Raw genomic sequence first — 27500 nt, 5'->3', positions numbered from 1 at the left:
TCGGAGTCCGGTGCCTCCGTGGCCGGAGCGTTTTTAATCCAGGCGCTGACGTGCTTTCAGGAAGCCTGCAGGTCAGTATCACACACAGACAAACACCACCGATGTACAACCGCAAATCAGAAACAGTTGGGACAGTGTGGAAAATGCAAATAATAATAAAACACAGAGTTCCTAACGTTTACTTTGACTTTTATTTGATGTCAGACAGGATGAAGCTGAGATATTTCATCTTTTATCTGCTCAACTTCATTTCATTTATTAATAAACATCCATTCCTGCATTTCAGGTCTGCAACACATTCCAAAACAAGTTGGGACGGTAAAGCATTTACCACTTATGTTATGTAATGTTGCCGTTCCTTTTCACCACACTTAAAAGACGTTTTGGCATGAAGGTTACCGAGCGATGACGTGTCCCATTCTTCCTGCAAACACGTCTTAAAGTGTGAAACAGTACTAGGGGTCGACTAGCCCTAAATTACCCCCGTCCCAACTCTTTTTGGATCGTGCTACAGGTCTGAAATGCAGGAATGGATGTTTATTAACAAATAAAGCAGCAAACCCACACAGACACGTAGAGAACATGCAAAAGTCCACACAGAAAGGACCCGGACCGCTCCACCTGGGATTGAACCCAGGTGCACAAAATGAGCTTGTACACAAACGCCCCCTTGTGGAAGCTTTACGTTACATCTTGTAAACCACAGTGTGACCAGATTGCTGAAGTTCTACCAGGTGAACCTTCATTACATACGTATTGCTGGAGCCACTGATGTGTGTGTGTGTGTGTGTGTGTGTGTGTGTGTGTGTGTGTGTGTGTGTGTGCAGGCTGGCCGAGGAGTGTGTAAGTGAAGCCGGTGTGAAGGAGAGCACATTAACACAACCAGAGCAAAAGAACGAACACACACTGGAGTCTGTGTGTGTGTGTCTGCTGCACTGCTGTGACACAGTGTACATCCCTGCAGTAACTGTGAGTCACACACACACACACACACACACACACAGAAACAGTGTAGTTGATGTGGGCTCAGTTGTACCTGGTGTGTGTTGTGTAGAGGATGAGTGAGCGGAGTCCCAGTCCTCAGGTCCTGCAGCTCTTCCTCTCCGTTCTCTCTCTACAGTTCAGCCTCTCACCCGCAATGATGCCAACCTTCTCCTCCAAGCTCGGTGAGTGTGTCCACACACACACACACACACACACACACATGTATAAAACAGAAAGTTTATTCTCTCTTTTACAGCCTCCTCTGGGTTCATCAGGCTGGTTGTAGAGAACAAAGCTCTTCTCTGTTCAGGAAACAGGTACACACACACACACACTGTGAAAAAGTATTTTTATTAATATTATTATTATTATTATATAGACAGTCGGATGCAAAGCAACTACTGTTGGGCCCTTGAGCAAGGCCCTTAACCATGTCTGCCCCCGGGGCGCCGTACAATGACTGACCCTGCACTCCAAACAAGCATATATATATATGGTGTTCTATTGTCCTTCCATTAGGTCCTGGGTTCGATCCCCAGGTGGGGCGGTCCGGGTCCTTTCTGTGCAGAGTTTGCATGTTCTCTCGGGTGTTTCGGTTTCCTCCCACAGTCCAAAAACATGCCACCAGGCTAATTGGAAACACTGAATTGTCCTATAGGTACCCGGCCGCTAGATGCACAAACCAGTGCATTGTAGTGCCGGTCCCAAGCCCGGATTAATAGGGAGGGTCGTGTCAGGAAGGGCGTCCGGCGTTAAAACTGTGCCAAATCAATAACGCGGATCACGATCCGCCCAGAGCCGACCCCGCAACCGAACGGGACAAAGGTCGAGGAAGAAGAAGAAGAAGTTTTATTGTCCTTCTATTATTCATCTTGCAAAATGGTTCAATTTGGAAACCAGATGTGAAACAAAAACAGCGCAAGTGAGCAGAAAATACAGTTTTTAAATTCCATTTTATTATATTTTGAAGAAAATAAGTTATGCAACACCGTCCTATGTGAAGAAGTAATTCACCTTCTTTTTTTTTGTTTATGCTTTTTCTCCCCTTTTCTCCCGTTAGCGCGTCCAATTGCCCGATTGCGTCACGCTTCCTCTCCACTAATGCCGATCCCCGCTCTGATTGAGGAGAACGAAGCTAACCCACGTCCCCTCCGACACGTGGGCAGCAGCCGTATGCAGCTCAGCGTTGTGTACGGAGAGACACACCCTGACAGCTCTCTCTTCCCGTCTCTGTGCAGGCGCCATCAATCAGCCATGAGAGAGAGACCCCATCCGGCTTAGTCCCGCCCACATCTGAACAACAGGCCAATCGTTGTTCATGTGGCCGCTCACCCTCAGCCGGCAGGCAGAGCTGAGATTCGATACGATGTATTAGAGATCCCAGCTCTGGTTCCAGCGTGTGTTTTTACCGCCGCACCACCTGAGCGGCCTCTTAATTCACCTTGTTTTAATTGAATCAATCAAAGAATTAACCAACATAACTGAAGCGTCATGGTTTATTTGACTCCATTTGATTACCACAGCCCAGCCCTGCTGAATCTAATAATCAATCCTTCTCCAGTCTAAAAAATTAGTTAGTTATGAAAGAATGAGAGGTCACCAGTGCGATTTTTGGCAAAACAAGGGTCCTGTTACATCTGGACCAGGTTACCACAGCATTCCACGAGTCCATACAGTCAGACGTGGTGCTGGTCTGGGGTCTGCTTGCCGTAATTGACGGAAACATGAATTTTGCTGTCTACAGGAAATCCTACATAAAAATTTCTGTTTTCACTCAAGGATCTGAAGCTCGAATGCAGCTGTGTTATGCAACAGGACGGCGGTCCAAAGCTCAAAAGCATGTCAACTTCAGTCCTCGAGATACTCGAGTAATTCGCTTACTAAAAATCATCAATTAAAATTTTTCGCATCAAGTTATTGTTTCATCTACACAACTATATACAGCTCACGGTGTTTCACACTTTTGCACAACGTGTTTACGCTGTGGGCAGGTGACGTGAAGAAGCCGAGGGCTGCGTCTGAAATCTCACACTTAAACAGGACTTAACAGGACATAAACCGGGTACTTTAAGTGTACAGTTCAACGAATACTACGTATTTGGACACTCTCACAGCTCCTGCGTACTGTTCAGTGTGAAAGTAGCGGTTTGAGACACAGCCGAGATTTGATAACGCTGACTGCAAAACGGAGAGAGAGAGAAAATAGCGAGGGGCGAACAGAGGAGACTGGACAGAGAAAACAACAAAGTTTGAGATCATTTTAAGCTGGAAAAAACGAAAACTCAGAACAACATCCACACCACCAGAGCGTCTTGTCGATACGCCGACTTTTCTTCATTACAACCACCACAGGATTTTTTTGAAGGCTTAGGCAAACACACACGTACACGAACGTCAAATCTACCTCATCTAGGAGATACGATCCTGACAGAACCTCCTACAAACACCACAAAGCCTCCCAACAAAACATTAAAGCTTTATGTTCTGCCTGAGCTGTAACTGAAACTTTTAGAGGCAATGTTCATGTATTATTAAGCAATAGAACACGAGAGGGAGTGTGTTATACAACAGTTTTTACAAAATATAGAAAGGAATCGAAGAAGCCCTGAATTTCATAATGAATATGTTTTAATATTGACAAAACCTTCCACCAAAAAGTAGTTCCACAACGAATGAGTTGCTGCTATGCAATGGTAAAAATTCCAACCCTGCCTTAACACAGTTGGCTAAAAAAGGCATCTAGTTTAACACTACAACGTAACGCTAGTTTGGAATAGAAATAATAAGCGAATATGAATAAGCGAAGATGAAAGGAAAAGGAGAAAGAGGTAAAAAAAAAATCAGAATTAAAAGATAGAATTTAGTTATTTATTAGAATTATTGCATTATTTGTATATGTTAATAATCGGTGGCTTGTGTGCATGAAGCTTGTCGTTACTGGCAACGCATCAGCGGAGTAATACAGTTGTGGTGTGAAAAGGCCGTTATCACAAATATCAGCACGGTTAGAACGCTTCTCAACCAATCAGATTGTAAGGTCGGAACTACCTGTTGTATAATGTTTATTATTATTTATGCCTTAGTTTTAGGTTGCCTGTTTACATTTTCAAGTAATTTGAGTTGATTCATTTGTTTTTTGCATTTCAAAAGTGTTCTCTTTAAACTGTCCTGTAAGCAAGGAATACAAATGTGCAGTTTGTTTTAAGAGACGCGTCTTATTTCATCATAAATGTATTTATTTTTGCTCTTTATTAAAGCAAAAGTATTTCTTATCCGATTACTCGATTAATCGTTGGAATAATCGATAGAATACTCGATTAAAAAAAATAATCGATAGTTGCAGCCCTAGTTCAGTTTCATAGTCCTGACTTGTACATAATTTGGATGTATACATTGGTACAGTGGTACCTTGTAACTCAATATCCCCTAAACTTAACACCCTTCATAAAGAAACTTGAACCTTTAAACTCAACATTCACCGTAAACTTGATGTGTGTGCGACTGTTGATCAGAGTGTGAATCTGAGCTGAATCTGCATCAGTGTGGAATAAGCGTCAGATCCAGGGTTACAGCTCCACATGTATCTGTGTTTATCTGGATTCTCCTCCCTGTTTCACTTTTAAACTTGTGTTACAGCTCGAGCTTCTGAGAAACACTGAGAATCAGAAAGAGTCTAAAATTCTTATCGTTAAAGCTTAACGTGGTTTAATGTAGTAAAAGAAGGAGACAGGAGCACTAAACTTCTCCTCATTATTACTGCTCATAAGTTCCTCCACTAATCACATTCCTCACTCGCTGTTTTACTACAATAAGTCACGTTAAGCTTTGTTCATCACCACAAAGTGGAGAAAGCCACCAAAAGTGGTCCAGAATTCCTCCACTGCTTTGTGAAGGACCTCCAGTTATCAGACGTGTTTGGTTACAGTTGATGTACAGCAAACTCTCTCTCTTTCAGACACACGTCTCTGAATGCAGCCTGCAGTCATTTTCTTCTGAAACTCTGCACCTGCCTCATCAATCAGCCACACCCAGTCACCTGCAGTCAACACCAGGGTGTGTGTGTGTGTGTGTGTTTATTCCAGGGTGATACACAAGCCCACCACCACAGAGACCCGGGTTTGATTGGCTGTGTCTGTGGAAGGAAAGGCCTGATGAGGAACCACCTAGTTCTCAAGCATCAATCATATCTCCAGTCAGCCTGAGTCACTAGTCAGCTTTAGACTGTTTTTTATCCTCTGTCTCTCAGGTGTGGAGGAGGTGGAGTGCGTGTTACAGGAGTGTTTGCCGTCTCTGTGCTGTCGCCCGTGTGATTGGTCGTCTGCGCTGGCTGAGGTTCCAGCAGCCAATCAGAATGCTCAGTACTGCTTACTGCACCTGCTCTACCTCTCACTGTTACATGGCGACAGGTGCGTCTGTATATTCATTAAAGGTAATATCATCAGTGTAATGTGCATCGACTACAGTCAACTGACGCTACAGGGTGAGACATCCAGCTGGCTCGGAATAGAGGTCGAGGCCAGTTATCATATTGTCGCTGTCTGAAGAAAAACACGTTTTTCCCCCGACAGTAACGGTGCAAACAAACCACAGATACGCAATTTAGATCCAATACGGTACATTTACCGATGCACATAACTCATCTAAGGAGAAAGAGATTTCTAGTCTGGGTTCATGCAAAACATAAAGTGAGTTTTTGGTAAGTTAGCTGGCTAAGGTTAGCTGGCTAGTCAATATGCAAGCTAATCTTAGCTTGTAAACATGTAATAAGAACCACTCATATGAACGCGAGCTCACACACGATTGTGACGAATATTTGCGTATTTTAGAAACCAAAGTGCCTAATTTAAAAAGAAGCTTAAGTTTAATTCTTACCTTGAAGGCTGGAACTACCCGGACGCAGCAAATGAGTTTCACCTCTTTCAACTCAAACGTAGCTTTATTGGCACGACAAAATATGAGCATTCGTATCTCCAGAGCTTAGTTACATATTTAGGAAATACAATTACAAAATAAAGTAAAAATAAAAATAAAGAAAACAAAATAAAAACAGTACAGGAGGGGAAGGAGGAGGAGATACATGGTTTTGATGGACAGGTCTAGCAGCCAATGGAGATACTTGTTAAAGAGATTGGCCCCTTGGAGAGAGACTAATGGTGCTTTTCTAATTGCCCTGTCCTCCGAACAACACACACACACACACACACAGGAGTCGACCAGTGAAGGGTAATGAGAGTATTTATTAGATAGGTAGGTGGGTAGGTACTTTATTGATCCCGAAGGAAATTAGAGTCCCAGTAGCGTTGTACATCAAATCTAATCAAACACACACTATAAAGAAAAAATTACAACAATATAAATTCGAGAAAGTACAAACACTTTTGACAGATTGAATGTAACCTGAGTTTTACATGTACTGCATAACTACAGAGCATTTATTAACGATGAGGATGGATAGGCACAGGAGCACCCACACTTCCGTTCATCACAATCCAGGATAGCAGCAGTAGAATAGAACAGTCAGGCTACAACCCGAGCTATCGCTGTCTGAATACTCTCTCAATAATGCGCATGTGCATACCCCTTAAAGGGACCGTTACAACTTGCGCTCTCTTAGTACACAGCCACACTGTTGTTGCACGTGCAGAATGTGGACTGGCATTAGCATCTGTTTACCTGTGGGAAGTTTAATCATTATACGAACCATTATAGGAATGAGCCTATATACATCCCCATTATGTTTTCAATGCACACATCACTTCAGTCTGTCTATAGATAATCGATTTTGCACTGCCGTTGGAATTACACTGGTTTTAACAAAGACTTCATAATCTGCATTGCCACTTTAAATACCTACGTTTTTAATATCGGGACCTCAAGTGGTCATTTTACTTCTATATTTTCATATTTGTGTCAGTGTATATATATTTGCACTTTAGTGTGTTTATTCTATTTTTTATTCTTCTTTTATTCTAGGTTTATTGTTTAATTCATGTCTAATGTTGCACCATGGGTCAGAGAGTAACGCAATTTCAATCCTCTGTATGTCCTGTACATATTGCAGTTTTGACAATAAAGCAACTTTGACTTTGACTGACTTGATATTTATATACATGAATAAAGTGCATATTAATAATATTAATATTAAGCTGTTTTGTGCATTAAATCCTCAGTTGTATTGCGCTTGAGGTGTGGCTGTTGTTAGCAGATAAGAAAAAACGGTTAACACAGAATGGAGGCTCCAAAGTCCAACAATGTGATGAGACTAGAGCAGTATGAAGGGAGGGGCACAGCTCTGTTCCTTGTTCTTCAGCTATTCCACTGCTGTAGGAACCCACGATCATGCCATACATTCTCCAATCCAGTCAACTGTAATCTCTGTTTTCATTTATCATCTGACCTTATTTTTCCACGACGTAACCCAACCCCCGAACTATTAACGGTGGTGTGCTCTTTAGTCATGTATTAGCATAACGATGTAGATTGGGACACAGCCAGCGATGCTTATAAGTCACAGTGTTTCCTACAAAGACGCAGAAGTGAACCCAAAATTAAAGATACCTCTCCATACTTCAATCCGATTGGTCTCAGAATGATGCCAGACGGGTAGAACGGGCTGCACATATTCACAAACAACATTGCCTACTTGGTAGCAGTGGTACATGCGAGGGTGAGGGATCTATTAGATGTCGGGCTGATAAAGGTTCCTCATAGTTCTCATCTTAAATGCAGGAGATCTGATCAGCATAAAGACCTGAGTACCAAACAGCAGAGTCATAATGACCCATCATCATTGGTGCATAAATGTGTCGCTGCTTTCTGATTTTACTTGTATTTTACCTACTGTCTCAACTTTTTTGGTAATCAGGTTGTGTTGGAGTGATTATTTTGCTGTTTTGAAGCACAAGTGTTGTTATTCCTACTTACTTTTAGCTAAATAGCTAGAAATGCTGGTTCTGAGAGGAAGCGCTCTCATCCGTATCTCTCTCTGTATGTTGCAGGATGCTGCCTGATGCTGCGGTGTTCTCCAGCGTCGGACACTTCATGTGTTCGGTGCAGGAAGAGCGTGATGATCTTCCTCAGTCGGTGCTGCAGTCAGTACTTTATCTGCTGTCAGTAACTCAGGACAGCAGCCCTGATCTAGACTGGGTAATATAACAGGAAAATGTGGCCACTTTATTAGGAACACTAGAGTAATACTGGGTGAAATTCCTACTGCGCTCACGTATGTCAGGTCGATTCCCGTTCTACCGCATCCTAAAAAATACTCGCTCGGATTCTGATCCAGTGACTGGGGGGGGGGGGGGGGGGGGGGGGGGGCTGTGACACGGTGCAGCATCATGCTGGAAGTCGGCATTATAGGGTGGTCAAGAGTGGCCGTAAAGGGAAGCACATGTTCACCAACACTATTTAGATAGACTGTGGCATTTATACCATGCTCAACTGGTATTAGGAGGTCCAGTGTGTGCCAAGGAAACACCATTCATCCCACCATTACACCACCAGCAACCTATACCACTGACACAATGCAGGTTTAATTCATGGATTCATGCTGTTTATGCCAAATTCTGATCACGTTGATCAAAAACCAGGATTGTTCTGACCAGGCAACGTTTTCCAGTTTTATGTCTAGTCATCTGTCCAGTATTAGTGAGCCTGTGCCCACTATAGAGTAATACTTCTGTTTTAAGCCGCTCAGGTGGCGCAGCGGTAAAATACGCTAGCACACCAGAGCTGGGATTTCAAATACATCGTATCGAATCTCAGCTCTGCCATCCGGCTGGGCTGGGCGGCTATATGAACAACGTTTGGCTGCTGTTCATACAGGGTTAAGGAGCCGGATAGGGACCTCATAACTGATGCAATTACGACCTCTGCTGGCTGATTGATAGTGTCTGCACAGGGTAGAGAAATAATGCTGATCAGGGTGTGGCTGTCCGTGCACAATGCTGGTTGGCATATGAACTCGCCACGTGCAGGTGAAAAGATGCAGTCGGCTACTGCTCACGTGTCGGAGGGGGCGTCTTGCTCTGGGGTCAGCACCAGCAGAGAGGAAGCATAATGCAATTGGGTAAATTGAGTGGAACCCGGTGTGGTTTTCCGCTGTTATAGCCCATCCGCCTCAACGCGATGCTTTTCTGCTCACCACAGTTGTAAAAATGCTAATGGTACGTCCATTTTCACGTCGTCTTGCTTTTGTTTGCATATCAGCATTGACGTATTATCTCTCCCTATAGGCTCCACTGAACAGCATCAGTAAAGCCCTGTCGTCCACTCCTGCGTCCTCCTCTCCTCTCTCCTCCCCTCACCCCTCGCTCCTGCGCTTCATCTTCAGATACCCCGAGCTGGCTGAGAGGTTCGGAGCGACGCTTCTGGCTGGCTGGATGAAGAACGGAGCAGAACCGAGCGGGAAAGATCCAGATGTGGAATCATCGGTGCTGTTGGAGCTGCTGGAGAAAAGCCCTGCTACAGTATTAACCATGCTGGTGAGGTGAACCATACGCTCCTCCAGCATCTCTGGGTTCATGTGATATTATTTAAGTAATAGAACGCTTGGGGTCGTGTGTAATAATAGCATCACGGCTGTGATTCGGTCGCAGGCGCGAGCCGAAGGCGAGTAGATCATCACAGCCGTGATGTTATTCACGATAACACACGACCTCAAGTGTTCTATTGCTTTTATACAACAGTTTTTACAAAATAAAGAAAGATAATAAATCAAAGAAGCCCTGAATTTCATAATAAATATGCTTTAATATTGACAATACCTTCCGCCAAAAAGTAGTTCCACTACGAATGAGTTGCTGCTATGCAACGGTAAAAATTCCAACCCTGCCTTAACACAGTAGGCTAAAAAAGGCAAATAGTTTAACACTACAAAGCAGACAAAGCAGCAACATTATCTACTTGGTAGCAGTGGTACATGCGAGGGTGAGGGATCTATTAGATGTCGGGCTGATAAAGGTTCCTTACAGTTCTCATCTTGAATGCAGGAGATCTGATCAGCATAAAGACCTGAGTGCCAAAGAGCAGAGTCATAATGACCCATCATCATTGGTCAGAGTGGTCAGAAGCTCCGCGTCCAGACCCGCCCACAGCTCCATTCACCCCCAGAGACGCTCAGCGTCCGGGGGCGGGACAAAATCGTGGCATTTATCCAATGACTGGCGAGTTTCGAAGCAATGAAAAAAACCGTTCCATGCAGCCCCATAGAAGTGAAGAGACGCTCAGCTTCTACGGGCAAATGCATCGACACTCCGGGAATGTATGAGAAGTTCGAGTCGGTCATAAGTAGCTGATTCTGAACGAACTCGTCTTCCAGATGAACGTTTTCTAACGCATTTGTAGTCGATGAAATGTTAACACAACTGTACATATTTGATCACTTAATTTTTGACATTTTAGGGGAAGCTGAGCTTCACTTGCAGTCTTAGAGAAATCACCACTGCTCGCAACATAGGGAAGCACCACAGGACTCCTTCCGATGTCCCGATGGCCAGAACAGTAAAGTTTAGTGATAATAAGCCTGATATAGTGAAGAACCGCTGTTATAGAGGGTCAGTAGTCGGGGGCGGTGAGTGCCTCGCGAAAACAAAAGGAAGGAAACTAATAATAACTAATAGATGGAAAAAATTTAACAAATTCAAACTAGAAGCTGCCTGAAGCCAGACTTAAAAAACGGAAGATGGGAAGCTGGACGGTCTACACAACACGGTCACCAGGATCCACAAGAAAAAAAGGGATATTTACATTTTCGGCATTTAGCAGAATCCTTAATCCAAAGCGACTTACATTACAGTTACAGTATACAGTCTGAGCAACTGAGGGTTAAGGGCCTTGCTCAAGGGCCCAACAGCAGCAACCTAGAAGTGGTGGGGCTTGAACCAGCAACCTTTGGATTAGTAGTCCTGTGCCTTAACAACTAGGCTACGGCTTGCCCTTGCCCTAGACTTGAGAAGAAACAAAACAGAGCTTGGGTGCAACTATGCCAGCTACTCAGTCCACCAACTGCTCCACAGAAAACAGAACAGGGAACTCAGAAAACCAGTAGTGACCACAGAACTTAGCAAGCTGCCCCACCACCCATGGGAAAACTCGAGACCAGAAGGGTTCCCATAGCAGCTTTATCTTCTAAGAGGATTACACGTTCCGTCAATTAATGCAGAATCACCCGGCCAATCAAAACCCTCTATTTTCTGTGTCCCTGGTAGGAGTGTTTGATGGTTGTCTGTCTCTGTGCAGGCTGCAGCGTGTGAGCTGGAGGAAGCGGCAGGAGAGCGTCTGGTGGACGTCATCAAGTGCTTCCTGTCAAAAGAGAAGAACTGTGACTCCGCCCCTTTAACTCAGATCAAGCAGGCTTTACTTCAGCTGCTGCAGAAGCTCACCTGTGATAGCAGCACAGGTGACACACTCAGTTGAACTGGTTGGTTAATTGAGCTGGTTGATTGATTTTGTTGATTGGTTTAACTGGTTAAGTTGCTTGGTTATTTGAACCTGTTGGTTCAGAGCTGGTTGGTTTAGTTGACCTGGTTTAATAAAGTCTGTGTGTGTGTCTGTGCAGTTCCACACTGTGCGTCTCTGGTGTTGAAGGTTCTGTGTGTGATACAGAAGAACTCCACAGCTCACACTGACATGGACCATACAGACTTTAAACTGCTCTATCATGGTGAGAACACACACACACACACACACACACACACACACTATTCAACCTGAGTCTCGAGCAAAAGCAGGTACCAGTGATTTGGAAAACATCCTGTCTGGTCCCTGTTCCAAAGAAGTCCTGTTCCTCATCTCTGAACGACTACACACCTGTGGCCCTGACATCCCACGTAATGAAGGTCCTAGAAAGACTAGTGCTGTCATACCTGAGGTCTCAGGTCAGCCCTTTCCTGGACCCCCTGCGGTTTGCTTACCAGCAGCAGGTAAGCGTGGACGATACTGTGATTTACCTTCTGCAGAGGGCTCACCTCCACTTGGACCAGAGCAACACCACAGTAAGAATTACTTTCTTTGACTTCTCAAGTGCTTTCAACACCATTCAACCTTGCATACTGGGGGAAAAGATGGAGAACATGACCCCAGTTTGTACAGCTGGGAACCTACCAGTCAGAGCGCCTGATCAGCAACATTGGAGTACCACAGGGAACTGTGCTTTCCCCCTTCCTTTTCACCCTGTACACCACCGACTTCCAGTACAAGTCGGACCTCTGCCACCTTCAGAAATGTTCTGATGACTGCGCGGTGGTTGGGTGTATCAGGGATGGACAGGAGGACGAGTACAGAGACCCGGTGAGCAGCTTCGTGGAGCCGTGCGGGAGGAACCATCTGCTCCTAAATGTGTCCAAAACCAAGGAGATATCTGTGGACTTCAGGAGGAACAGGACCACAACTGGACCTGTCACCATCATGGGTCAAAATGTGGAACTGGTGGACACTTATAAGTACTTGGGTGTCTGGCTCGACAACAGACTGGACTGTAGGGCTAACACTGAGGCTGTGTACAGGAAGGGGATGAGCAGACTCTACTTCCTGAGGAAGCTCAGATCCTTTAATGTGTGCAGCAAAATGTTGGCTATGGGTGCTGTGTTCTTTGCAGCAGTGTGTTGGGGAAGCAGCATCAGAGCAGCGGATGTAAAGAAACTCAATAAACTGATCAGGAAGGCTGGCTCAGTGTCGGGCCGCTCACTGGACAGTTTCCAGTTGGTGGTTGGACGGAGGTCACTGAATAAACTCAAAACCACATTTGATAACTAGAGATGCATGAGTACCGATACCGCGCTCATTAACTCGTACTCGCAAACGAGGCTCCGATACTAAACGTCCGATACCGTGTGCCTAGTGCACGTTGCTGCGTTACGCCTGGTTCACACGACACGATCTTTGCCCTGATTCTCGCTCGGCGGCCGGTCGGCGCTTGATTTGCCGGCTCGGGAGCGACTCGGCGTTCGCTCGGCGATCAAAACTCGGCTCTCGATTGCTAAGTGTGGACTATCCTTTTCTAGCAGGTCAGATATCTGATCCAATAGGTATCGGTATCGGCAAGTACAAAAATACATGTACTTGTACTTGTACTCGGTTGGGAAAAAATGGTATTGATGCATCCCTATTGACAACCCATCACACCCGCTTCATGAGCTGTTAGTCAGACAGCGGAGCACTTTCAGCAACAGACTCATCCAGCTCCGCTGTAACAAGGAACGGTACAGAAGATCGTCTATACCAGCAGCGAACACGCTGTATAATGCTTCACTGGTTCGGGACATCATCGAACACTGAGTTACTCTCAGGACAGACTCATGGAGCATGTTCTAGCACTCTGTTTATAAAGACTGTACTACATATCTGTTATTATTTAACACTTACAACAGCTTAGTATGTCACATATTACATACATGTTTTTTATATGACACTACGTTTTTTATTTTATTTTATTCTATTTATTCAATTACATACTGTGTACAACATTACTTGCGTACTTTAATTATTTGTACTTTAATACTTTTTGCTTTAATGCACCTGGAGCTGCTGTAATAACTGACTATCCCTATGGGATTAATAAAGTTATCTATCTATCTACACACACACACACACACACACACACACACACACAAAGAGACGTGGACACCTGCTTGTCACCGATATCACAATCCCATACAGTGAAATATATACATCACATATACAGTATATGGTGGGGAAGGACAGCTCATTTCCTCTTTGTGTGTGTGTGTGTGTGTGTGTGTGTGTGTGTGTGTGTGTAGTGAGTAATCTGGTGGGAAAGGTGAAGTGCAGTAACACTGATTATTTGCTCCCGGCATTAAATTACCTGTACTGCTGTCTGGTCCTGTCTCCCACACACACTGCTGATAGAGGTAACACACTCACACACACACACACACTGCTGATAGAGGTACACACACTCACACACACACACACACACACACACACTTATACGGGGCCAAAAAGTATTTAGTCAGCCACTGATTGTGCAGGTTCTCCTACTTAGAAAGATGAGAGAGGTCTGTAATTTTCATCATAGCTACACTTCAACTATGAGAGACAAAATGAGAAAGAAAATCCAGGAAATCACATTGTAGGATTTTTAAAGAATTTATTTGTAAATTATGGTGGAAAATAAGTATTTGGTCAATAACAAAAGTTCAGCTCAATACTTTGTAACATAACCTTTGTTGGCAATGACAGAGGAGAAGCGTTTCCTGTAAGTCTTCACCAGGTTTGCACACACTGTAGCTGGTATTTTGGCCCATTCCTCCATGCAGATCTCCTCTAGAGCAGTGATGCTTTGGGGCTGTCGCTGGGCAACACGGACTCCACAAATTTTCTATGGGGTTGAGGTCTGGAGACTGGCTAGGCCACTCCAGGACCTTGAAATGCTTTTTACGGAGCCACTCCTTCGTTGCCCGAGCGGTGTGTTTGGGATCATTGTCATGCTGGAAGACCCAGCCACGTTCCATCTTCAATGCTCTCACTGATGGAAGGAGGTTTTGGCTTAAAATTTCACGATACATGGCCCAGTTCATTCTTCCCTTAACACGGATCAGTCGTCCTGTCCCCTTTGCAGAAAAACAGCCCCAAAGCATGATGTTTCCACCCCCATGCTTCACAGTAGGTATGGTGTAACTCAGCATTCTTCTTCCTCCAAACACAACGAGTTGAGTTTTTACCAAAAAGTTCCATTTTGGTTTCATCTGACCACATGACATTCTTCCAATCCTCTTCTGGATCATCCATATGCTCTCTGGCAAACTTCAGACGGGCCTGGACATGTACTGGCTTAAGCAGGGGGACACACCTGGAACTGCAGGATTTGAGTCCCTCTCTGCGTAGTGTGTTACTGATGGTAGCCTTTGTTACTTTGGTCCCAGCTCTCTGCAGGTCATTCATCAGGTCCCTCCGTGTAGTTCTGGGATTTTTCCTCACTGTTCTCATGATCATTTTGACCACACGGGATGAGATCTTGACCCCAAGGGAGATTATCAATGGTCTTGTATGTCTTCCATTTTCTTACAATTGCTCCCACAGTTGATTTATTCACACCAACCTGCTTGCCTATTGTAGATTCACTCTTCCCAGCCTGGTGCAGGTCTACAGTTTTCTTCCTGGTTCCCTTCGACAGCTCTTTGGTCTTGGCCATGGTTGAGTTTGGAGTCTGACTGTTTGAGGCTGTGGACAGGTGTCTTTTATACAGATAACGAGGTCAAACAGGCGCCATTAATACAGGTATCGAGTGGAGGACAGAAGAGCTTCTTAAAGAAGAAGTTACAGGTCTGTGAGAGCCAGAAATCTTGCTTGTTTGTTATTGACCAAATACTTATTTTCCACCATAATTTACAAATAAATTCTTTAAAAATCCTACAATGTGATTTCCTGGATTTTTTTCCCCTCATTTTGTCTCTCATAGTTGAAGTGTAGCTATGATGAAATTACAGACCTCTCTCATCTTTCTAAGTAGGAGAACATGCACAATCAGTGGCTGACTAAATACTTTTTGACCCCACTGTAGATGTAACACACACACTTATAGAGGTAACACACACACACACACTGCTTATAGAGGTAACACACACACACACACACACAAACACACACTGCTGATAGAGGTAACACACACACACACACACACAGATAACACACACAAGATATGAGCTGTACCCTGATTGGAGTTACAAGACAGATTGAAATGACAAACTAACGTGTGCGTGTGTGTGTGTGTGTGTGTGTTAGTTGTATCCATGTTGTTGTGTAATACAGGTCTGATGGAGTTACTGCAGACTCTGCTGAATCTCTCTCACTCCTCCTCCTCATCCTCCTCCTCTTACTCCTGTTCTTCATCATCCCTGCTGTCCTGTTCTCTCCTTCTGCTCAGCTCCCTTATTACTCTACAGCACACACACTCTGCTCAGGTGAGTCACACACACACACACACACACACACACACACTCTGCTCAGGTGAGTATTACACACACCTGGAATGAATCGGAACAACAACATCAGCACCCAGACATACAAATGCTATTTTGACTGAATGGGCACAAATTAGTCTTGTGAGAAGCCGTTTTAGAAGAGCGGCTGTTCTAGCTATTTTAATGCCATTAGTTTTTTAAACCTGGATGTCCGACAAGCTCATGGTCAGGTGTCCAAATACTTTTGGCCTTATCTACTTACCGTGTGTGTGTGTGTGTGTTTCAGGTGCATAAGAGTGTGTGTTTGGAGTTTGAGAGTGTTGTGAGAACCCTCGCCTTCTTTAAGAGACACACGGACAGTCTGCTGCTGGGTAACACACACACACACACACATAAACTACATGGCCAAAAGTATGTGGACACACCTATACTTGTAACACCCAGTACTAATTAGTGTATAAAATCAGTGATATTATGTATATTATATGCTTCTAACTCTGTGCCAACAATATGGGGAAGGCCCTTGAGCCTTGAAGCAGTTCTAGCTTATAGGGGGTTGCGTCATGACCCACAATGCTCTGCTTCATCTCTCTCTCTGTATGCAGTGTGTACGGTGCGGTTGGTGCAGGTGCTGCTGGACGTGGATCTGTGTTCCCCTGTAGTGGGCGTGTCCGAGTACATGGAGCTCCACCCACTCGGTCACAGAGGAGCGCTCAGCCTGGTCACAGCGCTGCAGAGTCTCCTGCTGCAGGTAAACACACCTACTAGTGGATGTACAATCACTGACTGGAGCTCGTCTGTTGCTCTGTACGCTTCTTTTATCGATTAAAAGGGACCAGATGATGTAGCAGGTGCAGCAGTGTTGTTGGGATTTTAGTCTTTGATCAGTGGACACTATATACCAGCCTAGGGCTGGGCGATATGGATCAAAAATAATATCTCGATATTTTTAGCTGAACAGCGATATACGATATATATCTCGATATTTTTTTATCCCATAAGGTAATAACAAAAAGACACTTCTGAGATAAAGCTACATGTTCCAATTTTTTTACAGGCACTTTTATTAATATTCATGCTGGGGAAGCATCACACAAGAATTATTTTTCCTTAAAAAAAAAAAAGTAGTTTTCTAAGGCATCTCCTGTTGTGTAATGTGAATTACAAATATATTTTCTGGCCCTTTAAGAATGTTAAGTGTACTATAGGGCGCAGGGAGCGAGTGTGTAGGGAAGATGTTGGAATGACACGGTTTCCTGCTGAGCTTGTGCGACATTAAAAGTAAAACCCCGTTAAAGTAAACCCCTCTTTAACCCTCCACCCCACCCCACCCCACCCCCACATGTTTGGACTTTATACATTATTTTATGTATTTTTTTTAACGTATAGAACTCAGTTCTGTAATACAGGCAGAACTAATCGTTCATGTTACTGTGTAACTATTACAATATATAATGCATTTTAATCAACGTTCTGCTTCATGCACTTTATTATTATTTAACAGCTTTATTTGTTGTTTAATTGCTGTTTGCTCCTTGTTTACTGCAGAGTTAGTTCATGCAATTTAATAATGTTTGGTTGTTTATTGGCCGACAACAAGAAATACTATAATAGAAGATAAATAAATAAATGACGTGTCGGACGTCGGGCGATCGTCCAGTATAAACTAACACAACCACGTACAACATCCAGTACAGAAATCCCCATAATGTTTGATTTTTACAGATAGAGCAAATATATGCACATCACATATACAAACACAAGAGTCAGAACAACAGGAGACGCACCGCTACGTTATTATTACTTTCTCAACACTTAATGTGAAGTAAACACGTGCATGTCAGCGCGTGCATGCGCTTGTGTTGGTTTTTGAAACGAATAACGACTCGTTTTCTTGTTTTTTAACTTTGGGATTTGAAGTGAAAAACGAATGAAGGTACACGGAGCTGGAACCTTTTATCTGGACTTGTTTTCGGCATTCTCTACAGAATACATTATTCTGCTGCTCATCTGACACTTTGAATTCGAACCATCTCAAAATAATTCCAAAAAGAGTCATTATTTTTCTTTTTAGTAAGCAGCTCCTCTTCAATAGCTTCTGTCACGTCTTTATCCGTCTCCATGCTACCGCTGCCTGCAGGACTTACTGGTGAAGCGGTGGGGGAGGGGCGAGTTGTGTTCAGTGAGGGAGAGGGGCGGGGCAGTGAGGGAGGGGGGCGGGGCAGTGAGGGAGAGAGGCGGGGCAGGTGAACATGCACAGAGACAAACTGGGAGAAGAGAAAGACGAACTGTCGGATCTAACTGGAACGCAACATCTATATCGATATATGCGATATTGTCTTATCTTATATCGCGTATGAAAATATATCGATATATTATAAAATCTCGATATATCGTCCAGCCCTATACCAGCCACACGTCTCTGACACTGATGTGTTTAAGAATCCCAACAACACTGCTGCACCTACTGCACTCACACCAGAACACACACCACCATGTCTGTGAATCAGCATATTCTATCAATGGATGTACTGGAGGTGCAGAGCAACTGATGGGCTACAGTTAGTGATTGTATACCTATTAGGTTTGTCTTTATAAATGCTTTATAAACTATATGGCCAAAAGTATTTGGACGCCTGATCATGAGCTTGTCGGACGTCTCATTTCAAAAACAAAGAGTGACCAGACTTTGTAGTGTGTCTGTGGGAATTTGTGTCCAGTCATTTGTATGGCTGAGCGCTGATGTGGAAGTTCCAGTTCATCCCAGAGCTGTTGAGTGGGGCTCAGTGCAGGATAGTCATGCTGGAACAGGAAGGGCCCTTCCCTAAACTGTTGCTGCAAAGTCGGAAGCATAGGACGTCCCACATATGATTGATTTATTACACCTGTTAGTGATTGTTATGGTTGAAACACATGAGTTCTGTGATTATAAGGGGCGTCCCAATACTTTTGTCCGTATAGTGTGGATGCAAATCCATTATGAGTAATCAAGTATTGCATTAATGTATGTGCATTAATAGGGGTTGCCATGGTTACACTGATGTTTAAGGCAGATGTGTGTGTGTGTGTGTGTTACAGAAGCAGGAGATGTTGATGAACGCATGTGTGAACTGTCTGAACTCACTCATCATCTATCTGCACAGAATGAGACCGGCTATAGGTACGTGTGTGTGTGTGTGTGTGTGTGTGTGTGTGTGTGTGTGTGTGTGTGCATCTTTCAACACTCAACACACACACACACTCACAAATACAAACTCACTTTAAACTCACTGCACAGAATGAGACCGGCTATAGGTACGTGTGTGTGTGTGTGTGTGTGTGTGTGTGTGTGCATCTTTCAACACTCAACACACACACTCACACACACACATACACACTCACAAATACAAACTCACTTTAAACTCACTGCACAGAATGAGACCGGCTATAGGTACGTCAAGTCAACTTTATTTATATAGCGCTTTTTACAATAGACATTGTCTCAAAGCAACTTTACAAAATCCAGGACCAACAGATACAAAAACCCCTGTTGAGCAAGCCAAGGGCGACTGTGGTAGGAAAAACTCTCTGAAAATTACAGTAAGAAACCTTGAGAGGAACCAGACTCAGCAGGGCCCTCCATCCTTCTTGGGTGGCCTGGAGGATACTTTAAATAAATAGTTTAAATTGAACTAAAAGTTATAACTGGCAATAAATAACTGGCAATATATTATTACCAGTTATAACTTTTAGTTCAATTTAATTTTGTGTGTGTATGATTTGTGTAAATCCTATTTATTTAAAGTATTCTCCAGACCACCCAAGAAGTATGGGCCCTGCTGAGTCTGAATAAATAAATAATAAATAAATAAATAAATAAATAAATAAAAGTAAGTAAATAATAATAGAGTTATTAATAATAATACAGTTATTATTCAGTTCAGAATGTAATAAAGTCTGTAGTGATTTCTTGTCATTCTTGGTGCAATTACTCCAGACCCGTCACATCTGACAGGAGCAGCATCGTTGTCCCGGCAGTCTCGACTTTAATCCTTAACCTCGGCGGGTAAACAGGTTTCCATCAGAATGCCCTCGGGCTAAAACAACAGAGAATGTAGTTAATAATGTACAATGCTAGTTGAGTAAAACAGTTTTACAGAGAGTTTTAGACTCCGGCAGCCCTAATTATTACAGCATAACTAAAAGGGAGAGCAAGCAGGTAACAAGGTCATGAAGGCTTTCACAGGACATCAGCGCCCATCTCCCCACCATCATCAAACCTGAGTGATCGGATAAGAGAGGCAGAACGACAGCAACCCAACATCCCTGATCACCACAAGCTTCTATGACCAAGAACCCCCAAGCTCTGCGCCTTTGTCTATACTAATCAAAAGCCTGAGAAAATAAATATGTTTTCAGTCTAGATTTAAACACACAAACACACACACACTCTCACAAACACACTCAGACGCACACTCACACACACTCTCACAAACACACTCAGACGCACACTCACACACACTCTCACAAACACACTCAGACGCACACTCACACACACTCTCACAAACACACTCAGACGCACACTCACACACACACTCTCACAAACACACTCAGACGCACACTCACACACACACTCTCACAAACACACTCAGACGCACACTCACACTCTCAGACGCACAAACACACACACACTCTCACAAACACTCTCAGACGCACAAACACACACACTCTCACAAACACACTCAGACGCACACTCACACACACTCACACTCACACTCTCAGACGCACAAACACACACACACTCTCACAAACACACTCAGACGCACACTCACACACACTCTCACAAACACACTCAGACGCACACTCACACACACTCTCACAAACACACTCAGACGCACACTCACACACACTCTCACAAACACACTCAGACGCACACTCACACACACTCACACTCACACTCTCAGACGCACAAACACACACACACTCTCACAAACACACTCAGACACACACTCACACACACTCTCACAAACACACTCAGACGCACACTCACACACACTCTCACAAACACACTCAGACGCACACTCACACACACTCTCACAAACACACTCAGACGCACACTCACACACACTCACACTCACACTCTCAGACGCACAAACACACACACACTCTCACAAACACACTCAGACACACACTCACACACACTCTCACAAACACACTCAGACGCACACTCACACACACTCTCACAAACACACTCAGACGCACACTCACACACACTCTCACAAACACACTCAGACACACACTCACACACACTCTCACAAACACACTCAGACACACACTCACACACACTCTCACAAACACACTCAGACACACACTCACACACACTCACACTCACACTCTCAGACGCACACTCACACACACACTCACACACACTCTCACAAACACACTCAGACACACACTCACACACACTCACACTCACACTCTCAGACGCACACTCAGACGCACACTCACACACACTCTCACAAACACACTCAGACGCACACTCACACACACTCTCACAAACACACTCACACACACTCACACACACTCTCACAAACACACTCAGACACACACTCACACACACTCTCACAAACACACTCAGACACACACTCACACACACTCTCACAAACACACTCAGACACACACTCACACACACTCACACTCACACTCTCAGACGCACACTCACACACACACTCACACACACTCTCACAAACACACTCAGACGCACACTCACACACACTCACACTCTCAGACGCACACTCACACACACACTCACACACTCTCACAAACACACTCAGACACACACTCACACACACTCTCACAAACACACTCAGACACACACTCACACACACTCTCACAAACACACTCAGACGCACTCAGACGCACACTCACACTCACACTCTCAGACGCACACTCACACACACACTCACACACACTCTCACAAACACACTCAGACACACACTCACACACACTCTCACAAACACACTCAGACACAAACACACACACACTCTCACAAACACACTCAGACGCACACTCACACACACTCACACACACTCTCACAAACACACTCAGACACACACTCACACACACTCTCACAAACACACTCAGACGCACACTCACACACACTCTCACAAACACACTCACAAACACACTCAGACGCACACTCACACACACACTCACAAACACACTCAGACGCTCACACACACACTCACACTCTCAGACACACAAACACACAATCACACACACACACACTCACCTTTACAAACACTCTTACAAACACACACTGCACAGAATGCGACCTGCTATAGGTATGTGTGTGTGTGTGTGTGTGTGTGTGCATTTTTTAACAGTTTGGGGAGGGACCATTTCTGTTCCAGCATGACCACATGACCACTGTCCACGAAGCAAGATTCATAAAGACATTTTTTGACTAGTCAAACGATCTGCACAGAACCCCGAGTGCGGCCCACCGAACGCCGCCGGGATGAATCGGAACTTTTATTGTGAGCCTGACCTCACCAGTGCTTTGTATTAGGAACGATTAGCGTTCCAAATCCTTCCCAGAATTGAGAGTGGAGTCTGTTATCGCAGTAAAGGAGTGGGAGTAGTGCTGGACAATAATTCGATATCGATATATATCGTGATAGAATATGTTTCAATAACGGTGATATGATTTTTAAACAAATTCGATCGATATACATTACGTAAGTGCGTGAGTTCTCAGCGTTACGGCTCTGATTACACTCCGCTACAACACGGTGGATATTAGCGGCTAAATGAGTTCAACAGCTGTGAGTGAACGAGCATCCACAGTCAGGGGCGGAGCCGGGGGGGCTCGCAGGTGTTCCCACAGGGACGCAATTCAACAGCGCACCTCAAGCATGTAGTTCTCCACCAAAACAGTGCAGTAACACATGACAACCACCAACACTATTACAGAAGAAGTACTACTACTGAGTACTAATACTACTGAGTACTAATACCAGTTATTACTACTACTTCTTATTAGTTGTGGTTCCAGTGTTGCCAGATTGGGCGGTTTTCCTCCTAATTGGGCGGGTTTTTTTTTCAAAAACAATTTAATAGCAGGTAAATAACACTTCTATTGAAAATATAATATTCATTTTAAGAAGCTCCAGCATTGTAGAAGGCTATTAAAAGTAAAGTCAATTTTCAATGCTGATTTGGCTTAATAGTGTTGGTCAGAATGTATCATATTCTTAAAAGAAAATTAAAATTTGTTTTCCATGCATTCACACTAGCATGTTCTGGGGTTCAAATGAGTGTCATCAGTACACACAAGTTTGCAGTCAAATAATGAAGTATTGCAAAGGAATATCTTTGAAATTCTGTTAAGGTTATAGGCTATATTTTAGTTTTTCACAGGGAAAATGAGAAAAAATAAAAAGCTTATTATGCTGGGCTTGATGTAATTCTACATGGTACTCACTGCCTGTATAGGTAAACGAGTGAGTGACCAAAACACTACTAGATCAACAGCCACTAGCCTAGGGTGGCCACATTCATAGTCACAAAAAGGAGGAAAATACACCCAAAAGTAGAGCATCATACCAGGAACAGGGGGACATGATACTGCAACACACAGAATGAAACCAGAACCCATATAACAGAGTTTTTGACCAATTTAAGCAAGTTTTTGGCAGTTTTTCTGACATTTGTATTATTCATATCGATATCAGAATTATATCGTATCGACCGAAATTAGGAGTTATATATCGTGATATAAATTTTAGCCATATCGTCCAGCCCTAAGTGGGAGGTTGGGTGGATGAAGTGAATCTGCTGTGGGTCTTTATGTGGATTATACGTCAGTATTACAGCAGAGCACAGTGAGTTGGTGTGGCGTAACGGTAACTGGGGGTTCGAATCCCAGGCTGGGCTCACAAGTACTGAAAGTATATGGTGTTACGTGAACCCAGACACTGTGGGGATGTGTATCATGTTAATACACCCTCACCAGCCCAGAGAAATAGAAGGGTGAGGTCAGGAAGGGCAGCTGGTGACCCCCAACGGGAGCAGCCGAGAGGAATTGAACATCTTGGCAGCCAGGCAGCCGGTGAGGGCGGCAGCGGAGTGAAATAGACCTTAAACTGTTTAATATGCAGCTCATTTGAATCATGATGGACCAAGACTGTTAGCTAGTCCACCTGGTATTAAAGAATAGCAGGAGGTTACAGAGGTTACATGTGTGTGTGTGTGTGTGTGTGTGTGTGTGTGTGTGTGTGTGTGTGTGTGTGTGTGTGTAGTGCAGCACGTGGTGTGTCAGCCGTGGAATCGTTTCTTGCTTTACTCGCTACTGAACTCAGGAGAGAATCTAATCCTGCACCCAGCAACACTCTGCCTACTCAAACTGGTACGATACATACACACATTCTCAGCTGCACACTCACAATCACTCACACAAACACACACTCTTACAAACACACACACTCACACTCACAAACACACTCTCACACACTCTTACACATACATACACTTTAACACACAAACACATACTCTCACACACACACTCTCACTCAGCTGCACACTCACAATCACACTCTTACAAACACACTCTTACAAACACACACACACACACACACACACACTCACACTCAGCTGCACACTCACAATCACACTCTTACAAACACACTCTTACAAACACACACACTCACAAACACACTCTCACACACTCTCACACATACATACACTTTAACACACAAACACATACACTCTCACACACACACTCACACTCAGCTGCACACTCACAATCACACTCTTACAAACACACTCTTACAAACACACACACACACACACACTCACAAACACACTCTCACACACTCTCACACATACATACACTTTAACACACAAACACATACTCTCACACACACACTCACACTCAGCTGCACACTCACAATCACACTCTTACAAACACACTCTTACAAACACACACACACACACACACTCACAAACACACTCTCACACACTCTCACACATACATACACTTTAACACACAAACACATACACTCTCACACACACACTCACACTCAGCTGCACACTCACAATCACACTCTTACAAACACACTCTTACAAACACACACACACACACACACTCACAAACACACTCTCACACACTCTCACACATACATACACTTTAACACACAAACACATACACTCTCACACACACACTCACACTCAGCTGCAAACTCACAATCACACTCTTACAAACACACACTCTTACAAACACACACACACACACACACACACTCACACTCAGCTGCACACTCACAATCACACTCTTACAAACACACTCTTACAAACACACACACACACTCACAAACACACTCTCACACACTCTCACACATACATACACTTTAACACACAAACACATACACTCTCACACACACACTCACACTCAGCTGCACACTCACAATCACACTCTTACAAACACACTCTTACAAACACACACACACACACACACTCACAAACACACTCTCACACACTCTCACACATACATACACTTTAACACACAAACACATACTCTCACACACACACTCACACTCAGCTGCACACTCACAATCACACTCTTACAAACACACTCTTACAAACACACACACACACACACACTCACAAACACACTCTCACACACTCTCACACATACATACACTTTAACACACAAACACATACACTCTCACACACACACTCACACTCAGCTGCACACTCACAATCACACTCTTACAAACACACTCTTACAAACACACACACACACACACACTCACAAACACACTCTCACACACTCTCACACATACATACACTTTAACACACAAACACATACACTCTCACACACACACTCACACTCAGCTGCACACTCACAATCACACTCTTACAAACACACTCTTACAAACACACACACACACACACACTCACAAACACACTCTCACACACTCTCACACATACATACACTTTAACACACAAACACATACACTCTCACACACACACTCACACTCAGCTGCACACTCACAATCACACTCTTACAAACACACTCTTACAAACACACACACACACACACACTCACAAACACACTCTCACACACTCTCACACATACATACACTTTAACACACAAACACATACACTCTCACACACACACTCACACTCAGCTGCAAACTCACAATCACACTCTTACAAACACACACTCTTACAAACACACACACACACACACACACACTCACACTCAGCTGCACACTCACAATCACACTCTTACAAACACACTCTTACAAACACACACACACACTCACAAACACACTCTCACACACTCTCACACATACATACACTTTAACACACAAACACATACACTCTCACACACACACTCACACTCAGCTGCACACTCACAATCACACTCTTACAAACACACTCTTACAAACACATACTCTCACACACACACTCTCACTCAGCTGCACACTCACAATCACACTCTTACAAACACACTCTTACAAACACACACACTCACAAACACACTCTCACACACTCTCACACATACATACACTTTAACACACAAACACATACACTCTCACACACACACTCACACTCAGCTGCACACTCACAATCACACTCTTACAAACACACTCTTACAAACACACACACACACACACACTCACAAACACACTCTCACACACTCTCACACATACATACACTTTAACACACAAACACATACTCTCACACACACACTCACACTCAGCTGCACACTCACAATCACACTCTTACAAACACACTCTTACAAACACACACACACACACACACTCACAAACACACTCTCACACACTCTCACACATACATACACTTTAACACACAAACACATACACTCTCACACACACACTCACACTCAGCTGCACACTCACAATCACACTCTTACAAACACACTCTTACAAACACACACACACACACACACTCACAAACACACTCTCACACACTCTCACACATACATACACTTTAACACACAAACACATACACTCTCACACACACACTCACACTCAGCTGCACACTCACAATCACACTCTTACAAACACACTCTTACAAACACACACACACACACACACTCACAAACACACTCTCACACACTCTCACACATACATACACTTTAACACACAAACACATACACTCTCACACACACACTCACACTCAGCTGCACACTCACAATCACACTCTTACAAACACACTCTTACAAACACACACACACACACACACTCACAAACACACTCTCACACACTCTCACACATACATACACTTTAACACACAAACACATACACTCTCACACACACACTCACACTCAGCTGCACACTCACAATCACACTCTTACAAACACACTCTTACAAACACATACTCTCACACACACACTCTCACTCAGCTGCACACTCACAATCACACTCTTACAAACACACTCTTACAAACACACACACTCACAAACACACTCTCACACACTCTCACACATACATACACTTTAACACACAAACACATACTCTCACACACACACTCACACTCAGCTGCACACTCACAATCACACTCTTACAAACACACTCTTACAAA

At 43.9% G+C, this 27500-nt stretch overlaps 1 protein-coding gene across 7 annotated transcripts in view; it reads left to right on the top strand.

Moving 5' to 3' along the window:
- Positions 1-27500, top strand: part of LOC134309274 (meiosis inhibitor protein 1) — a 62587-nt gene that overhangs the window by 18250 nt on the left and 16837 nt on the right. For 4 of the 7 annotated variants that reach the window (XM_062990929.1, XM_062990932.1, XM_062990930.1 and 1 more), the window contains 16 exons: positions 1-71; positions 828-969; positions 1055-1166; positions 1241-1301; positions 4940-5037; positions 5231-5390; positions 7983-8130; positions 9219-9467; positions 11224-11383; positions 11543-11647; positions 13743-13853; positions 15727-15905; positions 16192-16276; positions 16511-16656; positions 18984-19065; positions 24188-24294. The exon at positions 1-71 is cut by the window's left edge and continues 15 nt beyond it. In XM_062990929.1, the coding sequence (XP_062846999.1) occupies positions 1-71; positions 828-969; positions 1055-1166; positions 1241-1301; positions 4940-5037; positions 5231-5390; positions 7983-8130; positions 9219-9467; positions 11224-11383; positions 11543-11647; positions 13743-13853; positions 15727-15905; positions 16192-16276; positions 16511-16656; positions 18984-19065; positions 24188-24294 (2016 nt within the window). The remainder of the gene's footprint in view (positions 72-827; positions 970-1054; positions 1167-1240; positions 1302-4939; positions 5038-5230; positions 5391-7982; positions 8131-9218; positions 9468-11223; positions 11384-11542; positions 11648-13742; positions 13854-15726; positions 15906-16191; positions 16277-16510; positions 16657-18983; positions 19066-24187; positions 24295-27500) is intronic. The other 3 variants (XR_010011025.1, XR_010011026.1, XR_010011027.1) reach the window with 2 other exon arrangements.

Source organism: Trichomycterus rosablanca, chromosome 2, assembly GCF_030014385.1.
Source record: "Trichomycterus rosablanca isolate fTriRos1 chromosome 2, fTriRos1.hap1, whole genome shotgun sequence".
In the NCBI taxonomy this organism is placed as follows: Eukaryota; Metazoa; Chordata; class Actinopteri; order Siluriformes; family Trichomycteridae; genus Trichomycterus; species Trichomycterus rosablanca.
This window is presented reverse-complemented; position numbering and strand designations above follow the sequence as displayed.